At 42.2% G+C, this 21,926-nt stretch overlaps 1 protein-coding gene and 1 non-coding gene across 2 annotated transcripts; one reads left to right on the top strand and one right to left on the bottom strand.

The window, feature by feature from the left end:
• Positions 1-14,887: 14,887 nt before the first annotated feature.
• Positions 14,888-15,205, bottom strand: LOC121810666 (dehydration-responsive element-binding protein 3-like). Its single transcript, XM_042211418.1, has one exon. The coding sequence runs from the start codon at positions 15,203-15,205 to the stop codon at positions 14,888-14,890; it is 318 nt and encodes a 105-aa protein (XP_042067352.1).
• Positions 15,206-16,086: 881 nt separating this feature from the next.
• Positions 16,087-16,225, top strand: LOC121742755. The gene has a single exon (XR_006038100.1). It is a non-coding gene; the product is annotated as a small nucleolar RNA Z247 (small nucleolar RNA).
• The last annotated feature ends 5,701 nt before the right edge of the window (positions 16,226-21,926 follow it).

Raw genomic sequence — 21,926 nt, 5'->3', positions numbered from 1 at the left:
GCCCTTACCGTGTCGAAAAATACTGGATTTTCGGTAAGATATCATACCTTACCGATTTATTTCGGTACGGTAACGGTATGAATTTTCATATACCGAGGTATACTGGGGTATACCGAAAATACGGTATATACCGTAATTTTAGGTATATACCGAAAATATGTGTATATCATAATTTTTGGTATATATACCGATATCAATATCTGCCAAATTATATCAAGTAAATTCATACTTTTACCACACAAATAAATATTTACATGTAGAAATCAAATCTTGCCTCATTATAGTTGTCGGGTAATCATGTAAACATAAAATCAAATAAACTCAATTAGGAAAACTTGATATCGTTGAATCAATTAGTTTCAAACAAATATAAGATTTTAGTTAAATTAGTTCCAAACAAATATCGTTGAACGTTGTGTGATTGTATGGAGTTTAATTGTTGTAGTTTTTTTATTGAATATTTTTGTGTTTGATAAACGGATATTGGGTCGAGCGGACTGGCGAAAATGTGGTTTTTTTGTTCAAGTTATATGGAAGAGATAACTGAACCGGATGGATCAGTTAGCAAATGTCGTTGCCACTTGATTAAGTTGATTTCGCTTTCGCACGCCACCAATGTAACTTATAAACTCCCAATTTTGCACTACTTTAACAGTAAAGCGGCAAGTTCGGGGTCGATCCTACAGAGAAGCTAGTGTATCAAGTGTGTGAGTAGTGAACATGGGGTTGGCTGCTGCCACACTTTAATTTTGGGTGTTTTTAACTACTGATTTTAACTTAGGCAGAAAAGTAACGAACTACTTGCTCAAGGGAACTTTAACTATTGGGTCAAGTAAATCTCAGACTGGAATGAAAATTAACTACTCAGAACAGTAAACACGATGATGAAAGCGAAAGCAACTTTGATTTAAACTAAGCTAACACTTTGAAACTCCGAAAGCAAGTAAACCGAGGAGATCCTCGGCGGGAAACTTAAGAATACGCCGACAGATATCAAGTATTTTGCAGTGCTCATTCAATTGCCCTTTCTAACTAAGCATTACTTTTTCTAAGCTATATAGGGAACTGAACTAGAAAGCTAAACTAAACTAAACTAAAGACGGAAAGTAAAGGACCCCCCCTTTTCATGTGGTGACAAATCCTCTATTTATAGGCTGGCACGACCTCCAGCTGGATAACGATCTTGGCAGGGAATATTCGCTCATGCTGAGAGTGAGTGACACATTGATTGCTACGTGCTCTCCTTCTAGAATGACGAAGCTTTTCAGTAACAGATTCGTGACTCAGTTTCGTCCTTGCGTCTCATATATCAGCACGCGTCCCCTTCTAGAACGTTGTCCTTGATAACAGAATGATGCGTATCACCAGCTCATAGCCTCATGTGTCCTTCTTCTAGAAACAGTGGTCCCCTCTTTGACTGCTTGATTACTCCCATTGATCAACTCCCCCGATATTTGGCCTTTTTCGCCTATTGTACTCGCTTGATCAGTTTGGCATTGTTGCCTTGGTCAAGCGGCATTCCTGCATATTTAACACTTGCTTTGCGCGATAAACTGATCAAGTAGCGTACATTTTACCCCTAAATCGATGTATGAAATGAGCCTTATCAAACTGCTCACACTTAAAACATACTTGTCCCCAAGTATAAAGAAAAAGAAAAGAAAAAGAAAAGACAAATTTCAAGCATGGTTTACTCATTTGAAGAAAGTAAAAGAAGATGAAAAAGAAAACAAGACTCGAAATAAAAACACATATTCACATAGATGCATTAGATCGAATAAATTTTCAACAATAATACCCAAGGTCGAGGTCAATCCATTTGCCAGCAGCTTATGTTTCTTCCTTTTCGCTTTTACTTGATCAAGGTGTCAGTTCGTCAAGATTGCTCAATATAGAAACCACTGTTAGATTCACTCAATCACTCATTTCTCACCAGAAATGGTAGGACTGTTCACTCGGTATTGCCACAAATTTAATACCTCGAATCGGATTGCACAAGATAGTTCCTTAAGGTCTTTGTTTCGGGTGTAATGGGGCTTAAGGGTAGTGGTGTATCAGGGTAGGGTCCTAGGGGTTCTAAGTTTAAAAATATAAACTATAAACAAAGAAAAACACATGAGTCAAGAGACCAAAGATTTGAACTATTTATTTCGCCACTAGATATCTTACTTGGTAAAGTGGCGACTTCTAGCCTTGAATTTTTGGCTCTATTCTCTACCTTTCGACTTGCTGGGTCAGGTTACAACTTTTTTCCTGCCCTCTTTTTCTCAAACTTTTCTCGGTAACAACATTTTTTTTACTTGATTTCTTACTTGATCAACTTGATTGACTAAATCGCTCAACCCATTGTACTACCCCTTTCTTTGAAATGACTAATCTCTTGACCTCTTTTCCTCACGTGTTTGTAAAAGAAAAGGTGTATGGAAGTTGGATTGGGTTTCAAAAGAACGGGTAAAAGTGTATTTGGGCTCAATGTGGTTAACTAAGGGGTGCCTTGCTTGACGAGGCGGGTTCGTGGAGCGAAAGAAGAAAAGGCTCAATTGGTTAAGTCCTAATGCCTTTAGTCCTCACTACTTGTGCAATTTTCATATAAATATTAAAATCAGCCTCTCGTAAAATATTTTTTTTTCTTTGTAAAAATAGTAGAAAGTGTTCTACTTTGGCTTATAACTCACATATAGAGAGGCTTCACAGTAAATTTAAAAATTGGGCATTTCATCAAACTTGCGTCGTTCAAACTGATCAAGTTTTTGCAATCAAGTTTCTTCATGTAAACATACTGAGTCATTTTTCTAACTCTTCCCAAAGTAATCAAGTCTTCTACTTATCCAATTTCATGCATACTGCCCTATTTATTACTAACTAAAATTTTTAATTTTTTTAAAATTTTTGACATGAATGATTTTTATTTTCTGGAACTAACCCTCCCCCTTCCCACTGCATATGAACTCGTCCTCGGGGGACTGGATGCAGTGGAAAAAGGGTTAGGCACAGGCAACGGCTCAACAAAAATAAGGAAAACTTCTCACACTTAGACCAGACACTGGGCTAAGTGTGAGACAGTGCCAACAATCAAACATGCCAAATAAAAAAGCAACAACCAAAACAGATAAGACAGGCAAACATAACAAAAATAAACATGCATAACTTCTCACACTTAGACCCAACACGGGTCTAAGTGTGAGATGGAGCAGAATATCAGTTATACAAACCAAAAATAAATAAAAGTAAAATTGTTTAAACTTGAAATGACTGAGATTGGGGGGTATACTCAATGCCTTCTTGGAGGTTGACCTGGGGATGCTGAGGGTGGCCGGGAGGATGATGGGCGTCGAGGTGGAGGGGAGCTTGTAGAGGGAGGTGGTGGTTGGCTGGCAGGGCTTTGATTGTGGGTGGTTCCCAGCAACTTGGCCAACAGGACCAGTTGAGAATTTGAATTCTCCACCAGCTGCATCAATGTCTACTCCACTCGGAGCTTCCATGCGTCATCAGCACTTGCAGCCTCCTCTTGCTCCATCCTCGGAGTGGGCGCCAGACGTGCATCCTCCTTTTCTCCTTCGGCAAGGGTTGCTGAGGTCTCCTCCGGCCTAGTTCTCCTTCTGGGTTGGCTTCTCTGTTGCTCCCGCCGACCGACAGCATAAAATTGAAAACCCCCTTCTTGCGTCTTCTCCAGTACCTGAGTTCTAACAAAGAAATCAAGGTCAAACATTTCAGGACTGGGGCCAAGGATGGGATGTTCGGCACATTCCATAATCCAGTTTCTCCTCACATAGGCTCCGAGGAAGTGGCAAACGTTAAGATGGCGGGAAACGTGGGTAGCAATTTGACTTATGGAGTAGGCCAACCAGAATCTCAGATGGACCTTCCTCTGCTCTCTCATACTCCACATAAAGTAGAGTTCGGACATGGTAATGATTGACATCGTATTTGCCTGTCCAAGGAGATTACAGGCCAGGTAGATCTGGGCTAGGCGGAGGGCAGGATCAGCAATGTGATGACCTCTGGATTCAGAGGCTGTAAAGGTAGGGGCACGCCCATTGCATATGGCCTTCCAGACGGCTTGCTGATCGAATTCGGGTTTCTTCTGAGGGAAATCGATATCACGCCCAACCCAAAGCCCATTAGCCACTTGGCTTTCTGTGTAGAGGCCCATCCGGTGGAGAATTCATTGAGGCTCATCAGTTGGTCCTGGCCAAAGACCCTAAAGGAGACACTTCTGTCGTTCAGGTCTGAGCTTCCGGTGAATCGGAAGGATGTGAAAAACTCCTTGGCCAGGTCCTCTGGCACGGGGGTCTCATCGACCTTTAGCAACCATTCAAATCCGATGCCGGCAATGTAGGCGGCAAACCTCTAATTCATCTCAATCTTCTCCAAGGACGGCTGGTGTAGCATCTTCCCCGCCTTCAACCTCTTTTGAGAGGTCACTCTTTGGTGAACCTCCTCCTGCCATTTGGGATCATCAAATCTCAACATCTGTTGGAGAATAGCTGGGGTTAAAGCCACATGCTAAGCGGAGTAGATGGTGGAAGGAGATATAGTAGGCCTTCCTTGTTGCCTCCTGGATGTTCGGGTCCAGTGCAACTCCTGTTCCTCCGCATCGCTGCCCTCATCTCTCTCTCTCGTCAGTGGGGAGGCGGGTTCGGAAGCATCTGTAATGATGACCCCCTCGTTGGCGGGACGACTTCTCTTTAGAGGGGGAAAGCACTTCCCTTCCCTACCTCTTTCTATCTCTCCTCTAACGGTCGTCCTCCTTAGCCTCCTTCTCCTTAACGGCCTCTTGGCTTTCTGGCTCCTCCGGCTCCTCTTCATCAACCAGCCGTCGTACTGTGCGGGGTCTCTGCATCACCGCTTCCTCATCTCCTCGGGTTTTTAGGGTTTCAGCTTCCTCTAGGAGCCGGTCTGTTGTCATACGGCGCGTCTGACGGCGTGGTGGTTCATCCTCCTTCTCAGCTTCCCTATAGTCGAACAACGGGTGGAGGTCCTCCTCTTCTTCATCGTTAATTTCATTGTCCCCAGTCAAATGCGGCTCGTGGATCGAAGTGGAGCCGCCACCGCTTGTTGGCGACGGGATAGCAAATGGCTGCCCATAATCCTCCCTCCAGCCTTCCTCGTCGGAGGCTTCCCCGCCGTATTTCACCAGCTGGATAGGGGTAAATGTTGGGGAAGGAGGCGAAGGTTGGGCTATAGGAGATGGCGGAGGTTGGAGGGGAGATGGTGAAGGTGATGTAGGAGAGCTAGTTGGGATTTTTATTTTAGAAGACGAAGCAGGCTCTTTAAACTGGGAAATCCCAAGTTTAGCTTTGAGTGCGGCATAAGCGGCCGCATTGTCCATCTCGGAGGGTATACTTCGGAGGATTTTATCGAGGCACCGTAGGGTCTCTTCGTCCACTGCGGGCGGTGGAGCGGCGACACTGGTTTGTGGTGGAAGTTGAGAGGATGGGCTAGGGTTTTCAACTTGGGCCTGGAACGAGGTTTCCCGGTCGCCACTCTCGGCGCCGGCATCTGAGGAAGAGGATGAAGTTGGAATTTTCTCAATCAACATTCTTACTGGTACTGGTGATGGAGATGGTGACTTTTTTTTGGGCAAGGGTTCGGAACTTGGAGTAGTATGGGAGAATAAATGGAATGCATTGTGGTCGCTTTGGGTGAAAGTGAAATACGGTCCTGAAATCTGCCTATTATACTGATATTAGGACTGTTGGGATCTCTGACGTTGAGATCCCTGCGCTGTTCAAATTTATGCGACTCTTCACGTACAGGTGCGCCCTTTTCAGAGTGCCAACTGGCTTAGCTTCTCCAATACGATTCATCATTCTCTCCATGACTCCTTTCATTGCGACAGCTGGCGCTGCCTGACACCTCTCCAGTGACTGCGCACGTCCTTTCATCACCTGCCCTGATCAACAAAAGTATTATACCACCAATTAAATTCGAATTACACTGATCAAGTGGACAATTAATTCCAGATGAAAACTCAAATAGTTCCACTTGATAGGTTTCCTTCCTTTTTCCGACTTTTAATAACCTAAGAATAAAAAACTAACACATGAAAAAACTATTTACACTAACTACAAAGGACTTGACCGAGTTCCCCTGGATGTCACTTGATCGGTTTAATAGATTAAGAATTTGTTGCTTGATCAAGCAGACTACCCATGAGTACCCGATCACTCCTTTTACCTGCTCACTGGATAAGATTAGGCAGGATTAGTGGAATTTCTTCCACTATGCCCGCTTCGGTCTTGTCTCTGTAGGGCTCAACCCGTTAACTTTTTAACCACGAATGAGAACGAATTGGGGGGTCTCCTGGGAGTATGTTTGCCTCCTGTGTGTGCATTGTCATGATGGTACGAGGGTCCGCCCATTTTGAATTCCGCCTCCTGGGTATTAGTTTGAGTTGACACTGGAAGAGTAGCTCTTTGTGCCCCAGTTTGAGCTCTTCCTTTCTCAAAGCAAGGTCGAGTCTGGGTTGTCGATCAAGGTGGGATGTCACTCCTTCTTCTAACATGGCGAGATACATGCACAGATCTGGGTTAATCTCTCTCAAGTCTGTTGTTTTCCACTTGACCACCTCTTGACCCAGCCTCAGTTCTTCCATCAATTTTCCTCCCTGTCCTTGCAGATTTGGTTTGACTGGTTCTTGGTACGTCTGGTTGGACAGGCTCTTGAGGGTAACTGACAATACAGGTAAAGACAATAGTTGTCTTGTAGGCATGGGACTTTCCTTCAATATTCTTCTTAATGGGGTGGCTTGGTCAGGTGGTTTTTCGACCCTTGCTAGCTGAGTGATCTCTTTTAACTCAGCTAGTCGTGGCGGCTTACAGAAATCGATAATTGCCCTTTCAATGGCTTGATCATTCATTTCCCCAGTCATCGTTGCGTCGAACCATTCAGCTACTTCCTTCTTAAGCTGTTCATCTTCAATGGAATCAGTGGACGGTCTTTTAAAGAGTTCCTTTTCTAGATACCTTTGCTCCCAAGGTCTGATAGTATCTACCGATTGTATGCTCTCACTGTCCCGTGGCTTTATCACAGCTTTATCACTGTCGAATGTAAGCCGTTCTCCATTAAAATCCAGATTCATCGTCCCATGGCGAACGTCTATGACTGTACTGGCTGTAGATAGGAATGGTCTTCCCAAAAGGACTCTAACAGACTCCTCCGCTCCTGGCTCTGTCATCTTTATGACGAAGAAGTCGGCGGGGTACCTGAATTTGTTTACCTTGACGATTTCATCTTCCAGAACTCCCTCTAGGTGAATGTAAGACCCGTCCGCTAGCTGTATCACCATACCGGTTTTGACAAGCTTAGCTTCTCCCAGCTTTTCGTATATAGAATACGACATAATATTGATGGAAGCCCCTAGGTGGCACATTGCGTGCTCCATTCGAACGTCTCTGATGGAAATTGGGAGTGTGAACACCCCTGGGTCAGTCTTCTTCGGTGGAAGATCACTTGGTTGGATCACCACGGCTACATTTCCTGCTTCGACCGTCCTTCCTTTCTCAGTGACTTGATCAAGGGCACTAGACTCTCCTTCTTTTGTGACTTGATCAAAGGTGCTGGACTCAAGGCCTTCTTCATGATTGGGTCCGCTGTGGGTGCTGGAGAACTCGCAGATGGGCTTTGATAAACTCTTCCTGATTTTAGAGATACTGCATTGACATTCTCTCGCCTAGTAGGTGGTCGTACTGTAGCCGGAATTTTTCCTTCATTCCCCCTCAGCTCGCCCAGTGACATCGCAACTTGAGAAAGTTACTTTATCAGCATCTCCAACGCCGCCCACTGCTCCTTCTGAGCCTCTTGGGTTTCCCGCATCGCATCGTAGGATGATACGGTACTATCATATCTCCCTGGCCATCGTTGGGGTGTCGATTGTATCTTTGATTCGGCGGTCCCCCAGTGTAGTTGGGTTGCGGGTAGTCATATTGCCCATAATGCTCTTGCTGATATTGCAGTTGATTGTGTTGTTGATTTCCAGGGTGCAGATTTCCCTGTTGGTGTAGTGGAACGTAGCTGGCCATCTGGTTGTCTTCCTTGGTTGCTTGACTGTGGGGCCTGAAGTCTGTATCCCCAGTTTCTCCCCGATTGTCTGCTTGACCAGTTGCCTTGAGGTACGCCTTGTATTCTGTTCCCTCCAGTGTTTGGTCTATCCTGGATCCGAGCAGGCCAGTTGGGCTGCCCTTCAGAGGGTTGCATCTGCTGTGTTGAGGGTTGAGGTAGCTGGCTTTGACTCTGATCAGTCCACCTAAAATTGGGGTGGTCTCTCCATGGAGCGTCTCTCTGTTTCCCCTGGATCCAGTTGCCATTCGCATTCCAATGGCCCACGACATTCACTTGAGGTTGCGACTCTGCCTTAGGAGGAAACTCGCAATAGTATTAGTGATGCTCTTCTGGAGGGGGCGGTGGCGGGACATACTGCGTCTCTTTCGGTGCAGGTGGAGGAGGCAGTCTGGCTTTCTCCACTGCCTCAACCAGCTTCTTCTCCATCTGCTCAAATCGAGCCTCCAGCTTTTCGTCATTGCGCGCCTCTACTGCGTGTACTGTACCTCTTCGGTACTGGCCACGGGACGTCTCGTACGAGCATTTGGCTTCAATGAGCATCTCTAGGATGTTCTTGGCTTGGCTGAATGGGGTCATTGAGAAGTCCCCCTGAGCTGCGAGGTTGAGATCATTCTTGCTATCGACTGTCAGTCCACCGTAGAAGATCGAGTAGATCTCCCGCTCCCCCACCTTGTGGTTAGGGCATGCTTGAAGCAGCCCTTGGAATCTATCCCAGCACTGGCCGAGGGGCTCATCGTACTCCTGTCTGGCTTCTGTAATCTCCCGCTTGAGGGCACTCGTTTTTTACTCAGGAAAGAAGCGATCGAGGAATATCATTCGGAACTCGGCCTATGTTTTGATGGACCCTTCTGCAGTCTCGACAGCCATACTCCAGCTTCACCCTTCAAAACGAAAGGGATGGCTTTCAGCCTATAATCTTCAAACGTAGATCCAGCCGGTACGGGCTGGATATCACAGTATCACAAAATTTCTCCAGGAAGGCGTACGGGCATTCTTTTGAAAGGCCGTAAAAATGGGACAAAACGGCCAGTACTCCTGACTTGATCGTGATGGTCCGCATTCCAGGAGTAACGGCAATCGCATGTGTGGGCTCCTTCTCGTAATGAGCATGCAGAGAGCCAATTCCTGAGTCGTTGTCGATGAGGGCCATCTCTTCTTTTGCTTGTTCAAGTGGTGGTGGTCTAGGTTGTGCGTTCTGCACTCCTTCTTCGTTGGTCAGTTGATCAGCGACTGCTGCTGCGGCTAGTGCGGCTCTGTAACGAGTGGTAACTACGTCGGCTTCCTGGACTCTCCAATGAGCGTTAATGCCTCTGCATATAAGAGGGTGATTCCAGTGGTTACCGCGGTGGTACCTTCTCATCAACAGAAGAAAAAAAACACAAATGGGAAAAGAAAGAAACAAAATTATATACACTTATGCGCTACACACAAACATAAGATAACACCATGCTTCCCCGGCAACAGCGCCATTTTGCCGGACTGACGAAAATGCGGTTTTTTTATTCAAGTTATATGGAAGAGATAACTGAACCGGATGGATCAGTTAGCAAATGTCATTGCCACTTGATCAAGTTGATATCGCTTTCGCACGCCACCAATGTAATTTATAAACTTCCAATTTTGCACTACTTTAACAGTAAAGCGGCAAGTTCGGGGTCGATCCCACAGAGAAGCTAGTGTATCAAGTGTGTGAGTAGTGAACAGGGGGTTGGCTGCTGCCACGCTTTACTTTTGGGAGTTTTTAACTTCTGATTTTAACTTAGGCAGAAAAGTAACCAACTACTTGCTCAAGAGAACTTTAACTACTGGGTCAAGTAAATCTTAGACTGGAATGAAAATTAATTACTAAAAACAGTAAACATGGTGATGAAAACGAAAGCAACTTTGATTAAAACTAAAACTCAGAACAGTACAACGTGAAATTTAAACTAAGCTTACACTTCGAAACTACGAACGCAAGTAAACCGAGGAGATCCTCGGTGGGAAACTTAAGAATACGCCGACAGATGTCAAGTATTCTGCAGTGCTCCTTCAATTGCCCTTTCTAACTAAGCATTACTTTATCTAAGCTATCTAGGGAACTGAACTAGAAAGCTGAACTAAACTAAACTAAAGACGGAAAGTAAAGGATCCCCCCTTTTCATGTGGTGGCACATTCTCTATTTATAGGCTCGACACGACCTCCACCTGGATAACGATCTTGGCAGGGAATATTCGCTCATGCTGAGAGTGAGCGACTCATTGATTGCTGCATGCTCTCCTTCTAGAATGATGACGCTTTTCAGTAACAGATTCGTGACTCAGCTCCGTCCTTGCGTCTCATATATCAGCACGTGTCCCGTTCTAGAACGTTGTCCTTGATAACAGAATGATGCGTATCACCAACTCATAGCCTCATGTGTCCTTCTTTTGGAAACAGTGGTCCCCTCCTTGACTGCTTGATTACTCCCCTTGATTAACTCCCCCGATATTTGGCCTTTTTCGTCTATTGTACTCGCTTGATCAGTTTGGCCTTGTTGCCCTGGTCAAGCGGCATTCCTGCATATTTAACACTTGCTTTGCGCGATAAACTGATCAAGTAGCGTACATTTTAACCCTAAACCGATGCATGAAATGAGCCTTATGTAACGCCCGTACTTTTTAAAGTACGAATTTGAATTTTATGTAGCGAAATAATTGATAAAATTATTTCGGAATGCTATGCTTCTCGATAAATGAGATTTGGAAAAATTATGGTTTATGTGTTTAATGTGAAAAGGAGCATGCTTGTTTTATTTTTTAAAATTGTGAACGATGGGAAACATGTGGAAGGTCTCGTAGAAAGAATGACGATGAAATTGCTATTTGTTTAGCAAAACGAATAAAATACGTGGAAAGGAATATATGTTTCTATGGAGAGTGATGCACGTAAATCGAGAAACGGTTGAAGGAATATTATATTTGGAACAACACCAAATATAAATTATGTACGATTTCCCGTACTTTAACTTTTGGTTATGAAGAACAAGATAACAAAATAAAATAAAGACCCGTTAATTTTTTAATTAACAAAGGAAAATACGAAAAATAAAGTATGAATTTATTTTGGGCTTTTCAAAATAAATTAGAGTCCAATTAACTACAAAATAATTTGGATCCTAATTATTCTTTTTAATCCACCAAATAATAGTATTATTTTCAATCTTGGGCTTCCAATTAAATTGAGCCCAAGACCATTTAAAATAATTTAGTAGCCCATTCTTCTTTCCAAACAATTGGGAACAAGCCCAAAAGTTTTTGTCTTCTTCTTCCTCACACATATGGCCGACGGCTTCCTTCCTCATGGAGGGGACTCTCCATTTTCTCCACCTCCCCATCTTCCCCATCAATGCTACCATCCAAGAGCCTCACCACTCCTCTTTAATCCATTCTCTAAACACTTCACATTACACCACAAAGAAATCAAAGAGAAGGAAAGTGAGAGGGCCGAGAGGAAATTGCCGAGAGGAAAGGAGGAAGATTTGACCACCATCTTTTGTGTTTCTTCTACCATTTTCAACCATTGTTGGAGGTATAATCCATTCCTATCAAAGCGTGAGTTTATTTTAGCTTTGCATATAAGTTTTTATACCTTCTTGTTCCATAACCAAAACATATAACAATCCACTAAGAAACAACCAAACGATCGCCGTACGTAACCGAAACTATGAAAGAACTTAACTTTTTAATGAAAACGCGTGTTGCGGGTTGATTCGGGGTCGTTCGGGAAAATTTCGAACAAGAAGAGGTCACCGCCGGCGACGGGCAGCGGCGGACATGCCGTGCTTGCCGGTGCTGACGACGTTCATAGGCTGGACCTCCCACGGCGACGGCCGCGGCTCTTTTCCCTGCGATATGCGACGGCGGCGAACGGAGGGGGGAGGCAGCACGACGTCGCGACATTCCTCTCTCCGGCGGCGACAACAGCTTCCGACGAGCAGCGGTACATCCGGCGGCGGCTGGCCGCTGTGTTCGGTCGACCGAGAGAGACGGGGAGAGAGAGAGAGAGAGAGGGAAGAGAGAGAGAAGATAGAGAGGGAGATAAAGTTTGGGCCTTTTGTTTCTTTAAAAGAATTGGGCCTCTAATTTAAATTGGATTAGTTGTTAGATGGGCTCTATTTAAATTGTTGGGTTTTAAGAATTAAGATTGAGATATAAGAGGTGAGGTAAATACTTGAGTTTGGTTTTTAAATAAATTGTTGGGCCGATAATTAATCGTGATGAATTATTTAATTAAATCCCGATTTAATTTTGAAGTATGAATAAATTATATCCTAAGTCCGAAATAATATAGTTGCGAAGAGAAATTATTGCGATAGTTTAACTATACGCTTGAATAATTTTTAGAAATTATTTTCGATGACATGGAAAATACGAGGAGCCAACGGAGGAAAGAACGAGCGTAAGTGGCCGACCGGCGTCGCACGCGACGCCTTGGGCGGCCGCCAAATAACCGAAAACTCACGAAAACTGAGGAAGAGAATTAAAAGATTCTAATTAGAGTGCATGCATTCTAAATACCTTCGTTACCGAGAATTGATATGAATGTTATGTGTTTTCCGAAAAGGTGGTTCGCACGAACGCTAAAAGTCGGAACGAGGAACTTTTTACGGGAATCCTAAGCTTTTGAGGTGGGCTTTATTCTTTAACGTTTCATCTTAAATCAATATGTTTACGGTGTTATAAGGATGTTTTTATAAGTATGTCATGCCGTGTTTATGTTTTGAAACTGCCTATCTGATTTGTCTACTAGAATAAAACTCTACTAGACTTTGATGGTTAACGAATTCGGGTCTAACTAGGGTCTACGCCCTACTTAGGCTAGTGCACTGATGGGGATCGTGAGCCGTCCCCTAGGTCGGCCGGTCCAGTGATAGAGATTGTGGCCACAGTCTCGTTTCACATGATGGTTCATATGGTAGAGGCCCAACCATCAACTGCACTGTCAGTGGCAACCTGTATCGTATAGGGTACTACTTGGCTGATGACATATACCTGAAGTGGCCCGTATTTCTGAAGACGATTACTTGTCCAACAGACCCGAAGAGAGCTTTCTTTGCTCAGAGGTAAGAGGCTGCGCAAAAAGGATGTGGAGCAGATATTTGATGTGCTCCAGGTGCATTGAACAATAATTAAAGGCTCGACGCGTTGTTTGAGAGAGTGTATCAATGATGCCATATATGCCTGCATAATCATGCATAACAAAATTGTCGAGGGTAAAGGTGAAGAAGCCACCAATTGAGCCTATGACACTACTGGACCAAGCTCCGGTGTGGCTCGTGAGCCCCAACATCGGGGTTCCGCACAACTCCACTCACAATCTTTGCGCCTTTGATAATACTTGCAAGGAACAAGTCCATATTATTTGGTTCGTGAGTCCAACGCAATATGATTGAAGAAATTTGGTCACATAACTATTTATGCGTATTTGTATTTTTTTAGGTTTGTTTATCATTGTATATTTTTCCAACAATATTGCAATATAATGAAGATTTTTGTATAATATAAGTTTGGTATTTCATTTTATTTTATTTGATAACATAACAAAAATTGCAAAAAATAACAAAATAGTGGTGATGTAGAAAATGGAGATAGACTAATTTATAGTGTACTATTGCAGGAATTTGGTCTGAATGATAAAATGTTGACATGACTGAAGGAAAATAGAGATAGAGCTGATTTATAGGCTGTTCCACGACCGTGAATGCTCTAGGGGGCTGAGGCCCCTATTGAATTGTTTTTTTTAATGTTTTACTTATATTTTTGTAAAATGTATTCAACTTTAATACAAATTACTATTGTATTGTACAAAAGCTTATATTGTCTTCATCTCAATTGACGTGATTGACTTATTTTTAGTATATATTTGGAGAATATGATAACAAATCGTTAATATTGAGTTATTATAAAATAAGATAGAGAATAATGTAAAAGATACTCTCTTTTAAATTATTCTCTTTCTTACTTTAATTTCTTTCCATTTTAACTATATATTAGTCAATCTATCCCAATTAAATTGAGTCGAATTTCGTTTTGGGACGTCCCAACAAAGTTGAATCATTTCTTTTTTTGACAAAAAATAAAACGTCTAATCACTCTTACTTTATTTTATCCACATACTTTATTATCTCTTTATCTATCCTACTTTTTACTCTCTCCTATTTATTTTACTTTCATTTAATATATTCAACACAATTTCTTAATCGCTGTATTCAAAATTTTATACCAACTTAATTAAGGAGGGGGTATAATTTTTCACAATATATACCAAAAAAAGTTAATCATTTTAGCCGAAATAGGAGTATTAATGATCTAAATCTAAATGATCTAAAATAAACTTTCAAATAAAATTTTAAAAATGTAGTCCCTACTAATAACATTTTCTACATCCGCCCCCTAGCTACAAATACGGCCAGAAGGCATTGATAAAATCATATATTGGATGTCATGCTAAATTATCAAGAAATGGAAGTAGCGTTGCCATTGACTATTTTGCCTCACACTTTTTATACATTAACAAATTATATGTAATATTACAATATAAAGAAAATACTAGTACTAGTAATGAGTAGAAAGAAGGGTAAGAGGAAAAGAAAACGAGGAAGATGATTTTGCAGATAAAAACTCAAAATTGAATGAAAAGAGACATTAACAAAAAAGATGATTGGAGAAGAGGCCTTGAAAACTGGGAGACATGAAATCATCTATGAGCATTGAATTATCCTCTAAACTATGGAGACTCGGTTGATTGAAATAGCAATCCCATTCCACGTCCTCCTTCCCTTCGCAGAGGCGCGGCAGCCCACTATCTCTCCCAGTCCCAGCTCCACCGCCGACGCATGATCAGCCTGCAGCTGGTGGACGTCCTGCGGCGAGGAGGTGGCGGGGCGGGGCGGGGATCGGATATCTCCGGGAAGTTGAGGATGGCGGCGCCGCCATTGACGGCGATGGCGGCGGCGTCGTGGGCCCGCGCGGCGGTGGCGAAGGTGCCGAGCCACATCCTGGACTTCTTCTTGGGCTGTCGGATCTCGGATACCCATTTCCCCCAGGCCAGCATTCTCACTCCTCTGTGTACACCATGCCAAGTTCTGTTTCTCTTCTGCCCCGTGTTAGCATTCCTCATGAATCAGTCGAGAAGCCTCATAATGAAGAACGAAGAGTCAGCGGTTATACAACACATTAAAGAGGAACATGTAAAGTTGTCTTTCAATTATGAGAAATTGTCTTCTCATTTTCTCGTTTCTTAACTATCTATGCTAAGGTGTGTTAGTCTAGATCCTTCTATAGGGCAGTATATATTGGGATAAAATTGTATGTTCTTCATCATCTATTACCTTATGAAGTGACTAAACATTGAATCTCATATCCAGCGTTTTGATCCTTTCTTTCTAAATATGGGTCTACTGCATTTTCTTCATGGTATCAGAGCAGGTTTTTAACCTGTCTCTCTTACCCTTCCATCTCCCCTTCCATTTTTTTTTTATTATTGAAACCATGGCTGAGTCTTCAAGCTCAAGCAGTACATTGCATAGTGATTCTACCTCTTCCTCCCTCACCTCTGATATTCCCACCTTACCAAATAACCAACCGATCTCTGTCAAATTGAATGACACAAATTATTTAATATGGAGGCAACAAGTTTTAGCCACAATTGAAGGCTATGGGATGGAGTCTTTTCTCACAGGAGATCATCCACCCAGAATGATTCAAGACCAAGGAACTGAGCGAATGAATCCAGAATATTTAAGTTGGCATCGTCAAGATCAACGATTGTCGGCCTGGATTTAGTCTTCTCTCACCGAAAGTGCAATGGTGTTGGTTGTTGGACTGAGATCTACAAATGATATATGGAATGCTCTTGAAACAAGCTTCTCTAATCAGTCAAAGGCCAAGATGATGCAGTATAAATTACAACTCCAGACTATGAAGAAGGAATCCTTATCTATGAGGGACTACTTGAGCAAAATAAAGAATTGTTGTGATTTACTTGGAGCTGCTGGATGCAAAGTGACAGATGAAGATCAGATCCTGCATATTCTGAGTGGCCTTGGAATGGAATATGATCCCGTTATGGTGACTATCACTTCAAGGGTTGAGCCTACAACTGTAGTAGAAGTAAGTGCTTTGTTGCATAGTTTTGAAACACGATTAGAATCTGGAAGAAATTCATCTGTTAATCTGGATGGTTCACAACCCTCTGCTAATGTTGTTAACATGTCCGAGTCAAGAAAGGAAAGTGGTTATGGAAGAGGAAATCCACAATTTTTTAACAGGTTTCAAGGAAATAGGGGGGACACTCCTTTAGGGGTGGAAGAGGTGGAAGGGGGGGAAGAGGCTTCAACAACCGTTTGGTTTGTCAGCTCTGTCAGAAACCGGGGCACTTCGCTGATAGATGTTGGAGCAGATATGAACAATCCAGTGGCTTCAACTCACATCCTAGACCGCAGCAAAATCTCTCCTACCAGCAAACTCCCTTTCACCCTTCAAATCCTACTGCTAATATAGCTCAGGCCCGGGGATCACACTTCCAACCACGGCCTGCTCATCAATCAATATCTGAATATGGGTTTGACAACAACTCCATTTCCTCATGGTATCCCGACTCAGGAGCTACTCACCATATTTCAAATGACATCTCAAACCTGAACTCTAGCACAGAGTATCAAGGAGGTACTGAACTTCTTCTTGGCAATGGTAGTGGAGTTAAAATTGCTAATATTGGTCAATCTCATGTGATTACTTCATCTGCTATTCATTCTAAAAATCTTCATCTCAAAAATATTCTTCATGTCCCAGATGTCACTAGAAATCTCCTTAGTGTGTCTAAATTTGCAAAGGATAACAATGTTTTCTTTGAATTTCATCCTACCTTTTGTCTTGTCAAGGACCAGGAATCCAAAGCAGTCATTCTCAAGGGCACCCTTGATCAAGGGTTGTACCAATTCTTGCTTCCCAAGCAATCCAAGCCACCTATCAGTTCAAATCTTTCAAATTCAATCAAGAACAACATCAAGCAACCTACTGTCTGCTCAGCTCAACTAGGACCTGCTGCTGTTCCCATTTCACTTCCTTGTTTTGTTAATTCTGTTTCTGTCCCTAGCATAGATCTATGGCATAAAAGGTTAGGACATTGTGCTTTTGATGTTGTTGAGAAAGCTCTTCAAAGCTGCAATATTTCATTCAACTCAATAAAATCTATCTTACTTTGTCATCCTTGTTGTATTGCCAAATCTCATCGCTTACCTTACACTCCTTCTACTGCTCAACATTCATCTCCGCTTGAATTAATTCACAGTGATTTGTGGGGACCATCTCCCATTGTTTCAAGAAATGGATTTTCCTACTATGTGACGTTTATTGATCACTATAGTAGATATGTGGCTGTATCTTTTAAAATCTAAATGGGAAGTTTTGAATGTTTTCAAAGCCTTCAAAGCTATGGTGGAAAATATGTTATCCTGCAAAATTAAAGTTCTTCAATCTGATTGGGGAGGAGAGTTTCAAGGAATGTCTTCTTTTTTACAAGAATGTGGTATTTTACACAGAATATCATGCCCTTACACACCACAGCAAAATGGTTTAGCAGAGAGAAAACATAGGCATGTGGTTGAAATGGGGTTAGCTTTAATGTCTCAAGCTGGTCTTCCGTCAAAATTTTGGGATGATGCCTTTACTACATCATCTTTTCTCATCAATAGAATTCCAGCAAAACCTATTCTATTCAAAACTCCCTTTGAACTTCTTTTTAAAGCCAAGCCTGACTATACTCTTCTGAAGGTATTTGGGTGCTTGTGTTATCCATTTATGAGACCCTACACCAAAAACAAATTGCAAAACAGATCTGAAGCAGCAACATTCATAGGTTATAGTTCCTCTCACAAGGGTTATAAGGCACTTCTCCCATCTGGAAAAATCATTGTCACTCGTGATATCCTTTTTGATGAATCCAAATTTCCCTTTCTGTCACCATCTACACATGCTTCTATAAATCATGTTGTTCCTTTGCCCTCCTTCTCTCTCCCTCTACATCAGCCTGATATCGCTCCACACACTCAGCAGAGTCCTCAACCTAGAGTCAGCACCTCGGTCTCAACACCTTCTACTCCTCCTACTTTACCACAACCTAACTCTATTATGACTCCTACCTCTATTTCATATCCTAATCCTGTGAACTTTTCCCCAACTCCTACAGAATCTACTGATCCACCCCCTGCCACACCTCCTGAAGCACCTCCCGCTGCGGCACCTACTACCAATGTGCATCCAATGGTCACTCGTGCTAAAAGAGGCATTTTTAAACCCAAACTCTATAATACTTCTATACCCTCCCACACTCTTCCCAAATCTGTTATTGCTGCCCTTCTTATTCCTGTTTGGAAGGATGCAATGTTGGCAGAATTTCTAGCTCTTCTCAGAAACAAGACATGGACATTAACTATGCTGCCACCTGCTAAAATTGCTATTGGTTGCACCTGGATTTTCAAACTAAAGATGCATGCAGAAGGTTCGATTGCAAGACACAAGGCTAGACTCGTGGCTCAAGGCTTCTCTCAACTTCCTGGCTTCGACTTTACTGAGACCTTTAGTCCAGTAGTGAAGCCAAGCACCATCAGGATTATTCTCAGTCTTGCTACTTCATCACAATGGAAAGTTACTCACCTTGATGTGAATAATGCATTCTTACATGGTGATTTGAAGGAAGATATTTATATGAGGCAACCCCCAGGTTTTGAGCAAGGAAACCCCAATCTTGTTTGCAAGCTGAATAAAGCTATCTATGGACTCAAACAAGCCTCTCGAGCTTGGTTCTTTACTGTCCACTCTGTCCTCTTATCCTTGGGGTTCTCTCAATCAAGAGCCGATGCCTCACTTTTCTACAAGATCAACAATTCGGAAGTTATCTACTTATTGATATATGTTGATGATATTCTAATCACAGGTTCTAATCCTTCTTCGATCCAGCAAGTAATTGATCAACTTGGCACTCATTTTTCACTCAAAGATCTCGGGGAAGTGAAGCATTTTCTTGGTGTTGAGGTGTCTAAAACTAAAGAGGGACTTCACCTCAACCAAGCTGCCTACATCAGAGATCTTCTCCAAAAATTGAGTATGCAAGAAGCCAAGGGATATTCTACACCTATGATCTCTAATTCTCATCTTTCTAAATCGGAGGGGAATCCAACTGTAGATGGGAAGATGTTTCGAAGCACAGTAGGAGCACTACAATATGTAACAATCACACGTCCTGAAATTAGTTTCAGCGTGAACAAAGTGAGCCAATTCATGTCATGCCCTTTGGACTCACATTGGAAAGCAGTGAAACGAATTCTTCGCTATTTGGCAGGATCAATTGACTATGGTATACATATTCGAGCCTCGAACACAGTGGTCACTGCGTTCTCAGATTCGGACTGGGCTACTGATCTCGATGATAGAAAATCCATAAGTGGGTATTGTTGTTATCTTGGTGTTAATTTGATTTCATGGAGTTCCAAGAAGCAATCAGTTGTTTCTAGGTCGAGTACAGAGGCAGAATATCGTAGTCTAGCTCATGCAGCTTGTGAGGTAACATGGATCAGCTCACTGTTTTTTTTTTTATCTTCTCTATGGATCAGCTCACTGTTGAGTGAATTGCAAGTGAAGCAAAGGACGACTCCAACAATTTGGGTTGATAACTTGAGTGCAATCGCATTGGCGTCTAATCCTGTATTGCATGCGAGAACCAAACATGTGGAACTCGATGTACATTTTGTTAGAGATAAAGTTGCGAAGAAAGAGATCGACTTGAGACATGTTCCAACTGCCGATCAGGTGGCGGATATCATGACCAAACCTCTTAGCTACCAATTCTTTGGAAGACTTCGGAACAAGCTCGGGATATGTCCTCTCTCTTCCCTCGAATTGAGGGGAAGTGTTAGCATTCCTCATGAATCAGTCGAGAAACCTCATAATGAAGAACGAAGAGTCAGCGGTTATACAACACATTAAAGAGGAACATGTAAAGTTGTCTTTCAATTATGAGAAATTGTCTTCTCATTTTCTCGTTTCTTAACTATCTATGCTAAGGTGTGTTAGTCTAGATCCTTCTATAGGGCAGTATATATTGGGATAAAATTGTATGTTCTTCATCATCTATTACCTTATGAAGTGACTAAACATTGAATCTCATATCCAGCGTTTTGATCCTTTCTTTCTAAATATGGGTCTACTGCATTTTCTTCACCCCGCGGCTTCATCTCCGCCTCTCTTTTTGCTGCACTCGGCCAACTCAGCCATTGAAAGGAATGATGTCAATTTCTCAATCAAGGCTTAGATTTAGATACACCTACTCTACGTTGCGCTCTCTCTATATATATATAGGTAGAGACGTAAAGAAAATATCATTGAATGATAAATATTGAACCAACTTTAAATTATAATTTGGACCATTAGAAAATATCATATTGAATGATAAAATAGTAATACTAAAAAATATCAATATAAGGTCAACGTGTTGATAGTGTGTTCACACTGTTCTAACATTTTTTATTACAATTATTTTATCAATCTGTTGAGTGTGTGGTGTGCAAAGAGTATTGAAAGTATACGTGAGTTTATTTTTTTCTACTTCCGTGTTCCTGTATGCATAGTGTATGTATCGGTTGGTAGGAGAGGAGGGAGCAACCTCTTTTCTTTTTTCTTTTATTTTTTTATTCTGATTTTTGGTGTTGAATAAAATTGGGTCGTCTCCACCGACCCAACTTTTATGGCTGATTTGTTTTCATCATTTTGATTTGATTTGTTGATACATTTTAAAAGGTTGAAATCATATCTATAGATTCAAGTCGATTCTTCATTTAATTTTCTAACCATTTCGTTAAGAATAGACTGAGTTTGATGCTATTCGATCACGTGGGTTATAAAATTCTAAGTTTTTGTTAGGATTCGCACACACAAGGCTTTCACACACTCAATAAGATCACACACACACTCACTGTTGTATGAGATCACACAATGCAGAAAACACACACACTCACACTTTGAGTATTGAAGATGATAATCTTGGAGAGAAAACTGGAAAACTCTTTATTGATTAAACTCTACTCTAAACTACATACACGGTGAGCTATTTAAAGCTCTATAATCAAGTAGCAACTGCTACTAACTAACTACAAGAAGAATCAAGAAAGCAAGAAGAATAACCGCTACATCTCAGCTAACTAACTGCTGCTCCAACGGCTAGTTCGGCTAGGTTGCTTCTACCTTCTCGGTTCAAGACCGAACTCCTTCCTCGGTTCAAGACCGAACTCCTTCCTCGGCTTACGACCGAACTCCTTCCTCGGGCTTACAACCGAACTCCTTCTCGGCTTACAACCGAACTCTTCCTTCTCGGCTCATTCCAGCTCAACGCCGAGCTTCCTTACCGAGCTTCCTTACCGAGCTTCCTTACCGCTGAGCTTACCGACTTCTGCCTTCTTCTTCTCGGCTAGTTCCAGGCTAGTTCCAGCTCGGTAAGCCGAGCTTACCGAACTCCTTTCTAGCCGAGCTTCTTCCAACTGAAATGAGCACTCCATTATTACAATTCTCCACCTGAGGGCTCATCTCAGTTCTTGCACAAACATTGATCAATTTCTTGCAATGATCAAACTTGTCTCTACCTAGAGACTTTGTTAGCATGTCAGCCGGATTGTGCAAGGTGTTAATCTTAATCACCTTCACTCTCCCCTTTTCAATCTCATCTCTAATGAAATGCAACTTTATGTCTATGTGCTTGCTCCTTTCATGAAAACCCGGATGTTTAGCCAAGCACATAGCTGAGCTGCTGTCACAATGAATCACCATTGTCTTTTGGTCAAAACCGAAGT

The sequence above is a fragment of the Salvia splendens genome, chromosome 7, assembly GCF_004379255.2.
Source record: "Salvia splendens isolate huo1 chromosome 7, SspV2, whole genome shotgun sequence".
Taxonomy (NCBI): Eukaryota; Viridiplantae; Streptophyta; class Magnoliopsida; order Lamiales; family Lamiaceae; genus Salvia; species Salvia splendens.
This window is presented reverse-complemented; position numbering and strand designations above follow the sequence as displayed.